Source organism: Lactuca sativa, chromosome 9 (genome assembly GCF_002870075.4).
Source record: "Lactuca sativa cultivar Salinas chromosome 9, Lsat_Salinas_v11, whole genome shotgun sequence".
NCBI lineage: Eukaryota > Viridiplantae > Streptophyta > Magnoliopsida > Asterales > Asteraceae > Lactuca > Lactuca sativa.
In genome coordinates, this window is record NC_056631.2 from 26,204,567 (window position 1) to 26,214,898 (window position 10,332).

The 10,332-nt window shown below is 36.2% G+C and overlaps 1 protein-coding gene and 2 pseudogenes across 1 annotated transcript; all 3 read left to right on the forward strand.

Annotated features, from left to right (window-relative positions):
• Positions 1–1,739: 1,739 nt before the first annotated feature.
• On the forward strand, positions 1,740–3,140 carry LOC111902183 (uncharacterized). Its single transcript, XM_023898041.1, has 2 exons — positions 1,740–2,442; positions 2,533–3,140. Exons 1-2 carry the CDS (start codon positions 1,740–1,742, stop codon positions 3,138–3,140), a joined length of 1,311 nt encoding a protein of 436 aa, XP_023753809.1.
• Positions 3,141–5,506: 2,366 nt separating this feature from the next.
• LOC111902184 (probable E3 ubiquitin-protein ligase BAH1-like 1) lies at positions 5,507–7,235 on the forward strand (annotated as a pseudogene).
• A 950-nt stretch (positions 7,236–8,185) lies between these two features.
• Positions 8,186–8,940, forward strand: LOC111896320 (proteasome subunit beta type-5-B-like; annotated as a pseudogene).
• The last annotated feature ends 1,392 nt before the right edge of the window (positions 8,941–10,332 follow it).

Genomic DNA, 10,332 nt, shown 5'->3' on the forward strand with positions numbered 1-10,332 from the left:
AGCTTTTGGAAGTAGATTAACACTTGGAAACACTTTAATTTCCTTTTTGTAAGTCAATTTGAAGTTTAAACTTGTTTGATTTGTAGTTTAACCTAGACATGTGTGGTTGATTTCATTATCATTTCCGAATCTGAATTCTTAAGTATGTGTTGTTAGGTTGTAACTTGAACTTGATTTGTGTTTAACATCTAGTAATCTTTGATTTGATCTTAATCATGTGTTTGGTTTATTCTCTTTTTTCACTTGATCATTGAATTAGGGTTTTTATCAATCTAGTTAATCAAATTGTAAAATTCGTATATGTTTTATGATTTGATGTTAGTAAGATGCACTTAATTGATTGTAATTGAATCATACTAAGTGTAATCAAAGATGAAATGTTCATAATCCCAAGCTTATGAGGAATATTGAATATTGTTGGTAATTGTTGCAAGAACTTAAAGTCATTTAATGATTTAATGAAAGAGCTTATTTGAATTAAATCAATTAAATGAAGTTTTATTTGAAGAACATGTTTTGAATAAAACAATTTTTGTCAACTTAGATATTAGAGTTTATTAGTATCTAAATCACCAACCTAGATAGAACATAATCATATTCATTTTGCATCTTTCAATATAATACATGTATAAGAATCGGAATCGGAAATGTATTTCTTTTACTAAATTCTGTTAACAATCTTGTTTATTTATGAAGTTTAAATCTAGTTCAAACACAATCCCCCATTTTAATATTATTTGTATTATGTGAAAATATGGCAAGAAAAGAAGTCCTGTACTCCTGTGGACCGACCATGTATCTTTAGTACAAGAAATAGCAGTGACTTGAATTTTATTAATATTCTTTATCCCATTATTTGTTGGTTTGACAACCAAACAAATTGGCGCCGTTGCCGGGGATACGGTAGTACTAATTGTTTATGCCAAGATCTTTTCACACAGGTACACCTTTACCAGTTGATTTGGAGATAGAGAAATATGCTAAACAAAGAAGGAAGCAAGCCATACTTTTAAAGAAACAACAACAATCCGGAGCTTCTTCATCAAATCCATCAACCCCATCTTCACCTTTACCCGAATCTGAAACCATTATCCCTACTCCTACCATGGGAGACAACCATGACCAAAATCCTCCACCACCACCACCTGAACAAACCTTTAGATAATGGGCCACTAAAGATGTCACCCAACAACCTTTGTGCATAAATTACCCTACAACAATCAACTTTGGACTCAAGTCTGGACTCATCCATTTGTTACCCTCATTCCGTGGTCTTGAGAATGAAGACCCACATAAATTCCTTAAGGAATTTCATGTTGTTTGTGTGGTTATAAAGCTTACATGAAGTCACAGAAGATCAAATCAAGTTAAGGGCATTCCCCTTTTCTTTACAAGATTCAACTAAGGAGTGGTTGTATGACTTACCACCGGAGTCAGTCACAACATGGAATGAACTTGCATAGATGTTTCTGGATAAATATTTTCCAAAAATGAGAGCTTCAGCTTTACGGAGAGAGATAATTGGTATCAAGCAACAAAAAAGAGAAGCCTTGCATACTTATTGGGAACGGTTTAAGAAATTGTGCTCAAGATGTCCACAACATGGGATTACCAAATATCAGTTGTTGCAGTATTTTTGTGAAGGAATGTCATCTTGGGATAGGAGATTACTCGATGCATCAAGTGGTGGATCTATAGCTGATAAGACTCCAACATAAATTAGAGTTCTTATCAAGAACATGGAAGAAGAGTCCAAGCATACAGACCAAGAAGAAGAATGGTACAGTGATGTACCAAGAGGAGTGAAAGAAATTTCTACCCCAAAAATTGAAAGTCAACTTTCTGAGTTGACTAAAGTAGTGATGATGCTTGCAAAGGACAAGGGTGTGCAACCACCAACAGTTAGACCTTGTGGTATTTGTACACAAGTTGGACATCCCACTGATATGTGCCCCATGTTACAAGAAGATGTAGAGCCAGTTCAAGCTATGGGATTTTCAAGTCAACAACAAGGAAACTTCCAACCAAGAAGCAATCCAAATTGGCATCAACTTAATGCCAATTTTCAGCCAAGACCACCACCTTATCAACCGAGACCCCCATTTCAAAATCAAATGCATCACCAACAAAGTTATCAACCACATTTCCAGCCAACTCAACCTCCTCATCAATCTCAATTCCAACCTCAAAACATGCATCAAGGAAGTAGTTCAAGTGGATCAGGAATGTCTTTGGAAGACATTGTTAAGAGTTTAGCCACAAGTACTCAAACATTTCAAAATGAGACCAAGGCGAGCATTAAGACTTTAGAGCAACAAATGACTCAACTTGCCACTTCTGTGAGTAAATTGGAGTCACAAGGCAAACTACCCGCACAAACTGAGAAGAATCCAAAACATAGTGCATGTGCCATCACTTTGAGGAATGGCAAAGAATATGAAGGTCCTAAAATGATTGAAGAAGAAGAAGAGATGGAGCTAGAGAAAGAAGAAGAAAAGTCAAAAACACCCTCAAAGCAAGTTCCTATTGAAGCAAAATTCACTCCTCCTCCATTTCCTTCAATATTAAGCAAGTCAAAGCGTGAAAGGGAAGACAATGAAATCATGGAGATGTCCAGGAAGGTTGAGGTAAATATTCCTCGTATTGATGCCATCAAGCAAGTCCCAAGATATGCTAAATTCCTTAAGGAATTATGCACATCTAAGAAAATACTGAAAGGGAATGAAACTGTCAAAGTGGGTGAAAATGTGTCAGCAGTGTTACAGAAAAGACTACCTCAAAAATGTAAGGATCCAAGTGTTTTCACGGTTCCTTGCAAGTTAGGTAATCTTCATGTTCCACGGGCTATGCTAGACCTTGGAGCTTCTATCAATGTTTTGCCATATTCCATTTTTAAAAATTTAAATATTGGCACATTGAAGAAGACCGGGGTAATCATTCAATTGGCTGATAGATCTTTAGTACATCCCAAAGGTGTGCTAGAAGATGTATTAGTCCAAGTGAATGAATTAGTGTTTCCAGCAGATTTTTATGTCCTTGACATGGATGATGATGACTCACTAAATTTGAGTTCAATTCTCCTAGGAAGACCCTTTTTGAAAATAGTCAGGACAAAAATTGATGTTTATGATGGTACATAATCCATGGAGTTTGATGTAGAGGTGATAAATTTCAATATCTATGATTCTATGAGATATCCAAGTGATATTTCATCTTTGAATTTTGTGTATGTCATCGAACCATTGACAGAGGAGTGTTTTGATTTGTCTAATCTTGATGTGTTAGCTCTTATTTTAGACAGGAATCTTAAAAAGGAAAGAGTGGAAAAACTTGCTAATCAATTTACAATTGATCAAGAGATTATGGAGGCGGTGTCTTGCATGGATGAGAAGAAGAAAATGAGGTTTGATGTTCCAAAGCTGAAAATACCAATGTCTAATGAGAAACTTGTTCCTTCTATTGTGAAGGCACCAGAATTGGAGCTCAAAACTTTACCCGATCATCTCAAGTACGCATATCTTGGAGACAAAGAAACTTTGCCAGTGATCATCTCCACCAAGTTGTCAATAAAAGAAGAAGAAGAGCTTGTCACCACTTTGAAGGAGTATAAGGAAGCCATTGGGTGGACTATAGCCGACATCAAAGGGCTAAGTCCTTCACTTTGCATGCACAAAATCCTTATGGAAGAAGATTACAAGCCTTCCCGAGAAGCTCAAAGGCGTTTGAATCCTCCAATGATGGAGGTTGTGAAAAAGGAGATTTTGAAGTTGTTGAATGCAGGGATGATCTACCCTATATCAGATAGCAAGTGGGTAAGTCCGGTCCAAGTTGTGCCTAAGAAGACAGGTATTACCTTTACAAAGTATGACCAAGGTGAGTTAGTCCCCACCCGTGTGCAAAACGGGTGGAGAGTTTGCATTGATTATAGAAGACTGAATTCCTCAAACCAGAAAGACCATTTCCCACTTCTCTTCATTGATCAAATGTTGGAAAGGTTAGCAGGAAAAACACATTATTGTTTCTTGGGTGGGTATTCCAGTTTCCATCAAATACCCGTTGCACCCGAGCACCAAGAAAAAACTACTTTCACATGTCCCTTCGGAACATTTGCATATAGGAGAATGCCTTTTGGACTTTGCAATGCTCCAACCACTTTTCAAAGGTGCATGGTAAGTATTTTTTCAGAATTTGTTGAGGAAATCATTGAAGTTTTTATGGATGACTTCACAGTTTATGGTAATTCTTTTCATGAGTGTTTGGGTAATTTGAAAAAGATTTTGCAAAGATGTACTGAGACCAATCTTGTTTTGAATTATGAAAAGTGTCACTTTATGGTTGACAAAGGTCTCATACTAGGTCATATTGTGTCTTCTAAGGGTCTAGAAGTGGACAAAGCAAAAATAGATGTCATAAAATCTTCACCTTATCCCACTTGTGTTCATGAGGTACGCTCATTTCTTGGTCATGCAGGATTTTATAGAAGGTTTATCAAAGATTTTTCCAAGATATCTCGTCCTATGTGTGAGCTCCTACAAAAAGATGCAGAATTCGAATTTTCCAAAGAGTGCAAGCAAGCTTTTGATCAGTTGAAAGAGTTGTTGATAACAACACCAATACTTCAATCACCGGATTGGAGTTTGCCTTTTGAAATCATGTGTGATGCCAGCAATCATGCAGTTGGTGCAGTGTTAGGGCAAAGAAAAGATCGTGTTCCCAACACTACAAGAAATATACCCTTTAATGACGCGCAAACAATGACACTCGCTGATTTACGATACGCTTTTTCTGTGTGTCCTAAAAATATTGTTAGTTTTTAGAAATATGAAGGGTAGTGGACGTGCATTTTTGCGTACCCTGAAATTGGTGTCCAATAGAAAAAATTTACAAACACGGAGGGCACCTATGTTAAACGGGTATCGTGTAAGAATGTCGTTTTATATTTTTTTTGGGTGAAATGCGCCTCCATCCTTTAATAAAAGGTGGGAAATGAAATCCCAAAAAATTCAAAACCCCACTTGTTCTCCAATCATCTCCCTTTCATCTTTTTGATGTTGATGTTATCAAAGTGATGCATCTCCTCCTTCTGATGTAAAATCCTCTATCGAAGAAACCCTATTAGCACTGTGCAGTTATGAATCTTTCTCCCTTTCAGATTTTTGGTGCTCTGCAACCATGATACCAACTACAAACAACAATGAGCCCTAGATCATATTCAATACTCATCCATCCCCTATTCACCACTTGCTACCAGCTATTAGCATTTTTACGGACTCCAAGCTCTAAATTAGGGTTTACTTTGGCGGTAATTTCAACTTTTCTTACACCAGCATCCCAACTCTTCGGTCCTAAATCCCCCGCTGCTACTCCGCCTCTTTTCTTCGGGATCTACTGCTCTTCGAAGCTCGACTCCACTTCACTCTTCATAACTCAATCACCCTTCCAAAATATCAATTCTCACATACGTCTCTCCTTTCCTTCTAAACGAACTTACACTCTTATAGTCGCCATGGACGGTACAGGGAAGGTATATAAACATGTTTTTTTTTTCATTTTAGATATTTTTTATGTACTATCAGATCTATTGGTTGATATATCACAAACTTACTTTGTCTGCTTATAACACGATTTTGTATGGTTGTTTCCTTGAACAAGAATCAGTTACTGATACACACAAGTTGCTCGACATAATGTCTCTGTTAGGTGTTCACCCCGATGAGACCACTTTTGGCTATCTTGTCTATCTATATGCAACAAAAGAACTCGAGCACAAGATGATTGAACTACAAGACTTGGTATCTAGGTTCAATTTGCCCAATAAATCCATTTTTATTAGTAATCTGCTCAGGACGTTATATGAATCTTTCTGGACAAAAACATCATTATAATATATCAACATCATTTGTAACCTCACTTTTTTCACAAGACAAACTTTTTTGACTCTAAAAGTATTGGAGATTTGACTAGTCGGTTAGGATCAGATTGTCACGGGAAACTATAACTAGATTGGATGAGAGTACTTCTTACTGTTGGTGGTGGGAACTGGGAAGTTCCATCCCTAGCATCAATGTCTGATTCTGCGATTCTTAATGCATTTGTTTGTATTGTTTATAATTATTAATCCTGCTCTTTACACTTGCTGACTCTTATGAACTACCAATTTTGACATTACGTAAATTTTAAGAACAGACCATGAATATGTGCCTTATGTATTGTATACGATTGTGATGTTTTTATTCATGATTTGTTTATGAATGTAGGGTGTGATCGAATGTTCTTCAGCGAGATAATGAAAGAAGATTTTGATATAATGGGGTGTATTAGCTCTAGAGTCAGACATCTTGGCCAACTTAATTGCAAAACTCGTATGCTAAGACAGTTACTACACTTGTTTCAATGTTTCAAAAATGATCAACAAGCACTTGTACTAGAAGGGCAGATGTTAATCAAATATGTTATCATGAATGCTATAGCTCTTAGGAAAATTCTTAAGAAATACGACAAAGTAAGCAAATATCCTATTCTTTCTTTAGATTGCTGTTTTTTCTTTTCTTTTTGGATTGACGTGTTGCGATTATGATTTATGTTTGTTTTTCAGGTGCACAACTCTGTAAGTGGCGTGAACTTTAGGTCTAAGCTTCAGGCTGAACACTTGGAGATCTTACAATCACCATGGTTGATTGAACTGGTGGCTTTTTATATGAATTTCAGTGAATCAAATGAAAATATCTGCTATGAGCTTTGTAGTTATTTCTCTTGTGATCTCAGCGTTATAATTTCAAAACTTGTATTGAAATTGGTGCTTCCAGATTATGTAGTTCTGGAATACAGTCTAACTTGTGCTCTATGCTTGGTATGACTGACTATATATCGAAATTATGAAAAGTTCATAGCTTAAGATTACATAAATTGTAAAACGCTTTTACTCTTGATCCTCAGCTACTGTTTTTCATCCATACGCGTTGAGCCGTGGACATATCTTTTGCATGATGTGTGCTTGTTCATCAGGATTTGTTTTGATGTTTAAAGGGGTGAAATCTGCAAGCCAAAGATGAAGTATTTGGTAATGCAGGACGCATAACTGAACTAGATTTACTTCTAAAACAAAGGTAAACAAGCAGCATATTTTATTGCAATAAACTCTTGACATATTTACATTTTAAATGAATCTTACTGAGCATTAATGTGGCATTTGTAGGTTTAGAAAAGAATGGGAGGAAAGACTTACTGAACATTGATGTGGCCGAGGGTAATTATGTCAATGCAATAGATGGTTTGAATAATAATAATAATAATTATACCTGAAGTAGGGTGACTGCGATTGTGTAAATTTGAGTTCCGTTTTAAGTTTTAAAATTTTAAATAACAATAATACCTGAAGTAGGGTGACTGCGATTTTATACTGAGCACTAATTGTGGCTTGTGCCTTTACATCAGCTCCACGAGAATTGTCATTTGCTAATGCAAGAAAAGCTTCATCAAAACAAGATAACACATCTGGTAGTTGATTATGTTCAAGATGCACTAGCCCAATATTGAAACAAATTGAAGCACCAGCCCCACGTGGAACCTATTATTTATCAAAACAATTTTAATAATGCATATTCTTTTTCATTTAGTTACATTTTTGGTCCTTCAATCTACCTCATTTTTGCAATTCACGTCCCCAAAAGGTTTTTATTGCATTTTTCATCCTTATTTGACTATTTTTTTAGTCCCTAAGTACAACAGATTTTTGCAACTTTGTTCCCCAAAACAACATATTTTACTTAGAAACCAAAAGGACCAAAATTGTAAGAGACAAAAGTTCGGGACCGAAACTGTAATCTACTTATTTTATATGATAAAAAATTTTAAAAAGAAAAACTTATCCACCTGTCCAAGTCGCACAGATGTTGGAAGAGGAGGCTCAGAAGGTTTCACTACATTAACAACTCCCAGACCTTCAAGGGAGCTTAAATCAAGTGGTTGGGTCAACGTCGGAGCGTTGACCACCGCCTGAAGTGGCGACATGGCAACAGGTGGAGGAGCCATGGATTGTGGCGGCACACCGCCATCCAGAAGTCCAAACGACTCTATAGAAACCGAAACATTCACAGGCACTTGAGGAATTTCACTAGCGGGACCCACCGATGGCTCCCTTGAGGATTCTGATCATATTGCGAAAGATAAGTGCCAGGTGGCGGCAATGCAGCCGCCACCTGTAACGATGGAATAGTATTTTGAAAAAAATCCTCTGGAATTGGCCGCAGTCCCACCGCCGCTCCGGTTGCCACTTCCGGACCACCCGCCGGAGACATTCACAGTCTGTTCGTGAGGTACATTTAAACTGCACAAGTGCACCACTCTATGGAGGAAGTGACGACCTACTTTCTGATGCCCCTTCATTTGACCTACCAGTTACATCAGATGTGAGTTTCTTTACAATTCTTGCCTTTTTCTCTTTTCCTTTCTGCTAGATATTAAGTGAATGTATATATTGCTAAAACACTACATCAAATCCTTTGCTTCAGTTTGATGGATTTCAGAAGAATTCTATCCAAATGGTAAAACCAGCAAAGGGAACAACAACTATGGCTTTTATTTTTAAGGAAGGTGTGATGGTTGCTGCAGATTCCCGAGCTAGCATGGGAGGCTATATATGTATGCATTTCTCCTTCTAAATTATAATATATCTTTACTTGATTAATAATTAATTATGAATCGAAAGCAACATGATTTGAAAGCATTAAATAGTCTTCAAAAACACTCGTTTAATTTTGTTTTTTGTTTTTTTTTTGCAGCATCTCAATCTGTGAAAAAAAATCATTGAAATTAATTTGTATATGTTGGGCACAATGGCTGGAGGAGCTGCAGATTGTTAAAAATGGGAGTTTTATCGTCAAGATGTCCAGTACATTGTTAAAAATGGGAAAGCTCTTATAATAAACGAGGTATTAAAAACATCGTATTTTTATTTTAGGAGAAAAAACTAGTTATATTGCTGTAAATTAATGTTCATTTGAAGTTGACGGGGAGAGTGGAAGAAAAAAGACGATGGTCAGAGGGGATTCACCTGGCTGTGGAGGCAAAAGAAGGGTTACCAATCCAGGTATATATTGCGATTGCCTGCCACATCATCATTCTTTTTGACAACTCTTGTTTAAAGCTATTACCTTGTATTCCTCTTGGGCTTTGCAGGCTGATTCAGTTGTAGTGGCACAAATCACATACCAATCAATGTTTAAGCTTTATCCAAAGCTTTCACGGATGACAGGAACTGCAAAAACTGAAGTAAGTATTCACTTTCTATATGGGCTAAAAATATAACAAGTAACAATAACTACTTGTTTTCATCTATTTGTGTGTTATAGCATCCTACTTTCATTGCTTTCTACCATACTAGCATACTCTTTAAAAAAGATATCTTTCATAAGGCACTGTACTTTGAAAACTATACCACTTATGGTTATAGCTGTATACTTTCATTTTTTTTTCTTTTTAGGATGTTGTACTTTAAAAATTCTATCAAATTATAGCCGTGAAAAGTGCTGTTCATTTTGAAAGACATTGCTATTATTGTTTAGATTTTTCAAATCCATTGTTGTAATATGAAAAGGATGATAGTAGGATTCTATTGTAAACAGATATATGAAAGTACGTTGTTATTTATTTCATTTGTCCTCGAATTACATATTGTTCTCGAGCTGAATCAACTACAGGATATCTTTCTCGACTTATGATGCATTGTCAATATTTACAGGAAAAGGAGTTCTTGAAAATGTTCCAGATGCCTGTTATTGAAGTTCCCACAAATATGGCAAATATTCGTCATGATTTACCTATCCAAGCTTTTGCAGTAAGAAATTATTATTCTGTTCAATAACCATTCTACCCTTTTATCATCTTTAACAGTGCTTCTAATTGTTTTGCAAATAGATTGCTCGTGGTAAATGGGAATATGTTCGTGTAGAAGTTGAAAGCATGTTCAGAGTTGGTCGTCCTGTTTTAGTGGGGACCACTAGGTACTACTACTTCAATGAAATTCATTCTTCACTTGTGATTTTGTAGTATTCATTCTGCATCTTTATGCATGCAACCAAGTGTGAAGATATTTTCTTATCTTTATTTATTTATTTATTGGTGCAGTGTCGAGAACTCAGAATATCTGTCTGCTTTGCTGAGGGCTAGCAAGATTCCCCACAATGTCCTCAATGCACGACCAAAGGTTTGTTGTCTACTTTTTGTAGGATTTATCAATGAAAATAGATAGGATTTTGGGTTAACCATGTATGTAACATGGCGACTTGATTATTGTTTTCAGTATAATGTCTTGATACGAAAAAAAAACTGAGA

Bases quoted from the DNA above. Each gene is read 5' to 3' on its own strand.
- LOC111902183 (XM_023898041.1), top strand. From the start codon at position 1,740: ATGGAAGAAGAGTCCAAGCATACAGACCAAGAAGAAGAATGGTACAGT. The intron at 2,443-2,532 runs GTCCTAAAATGA...TTCCTATTGAAG, and splicing joins GAATGGCAAAGAATATGAAG to CAAAATTCACTCCTCCTCCA.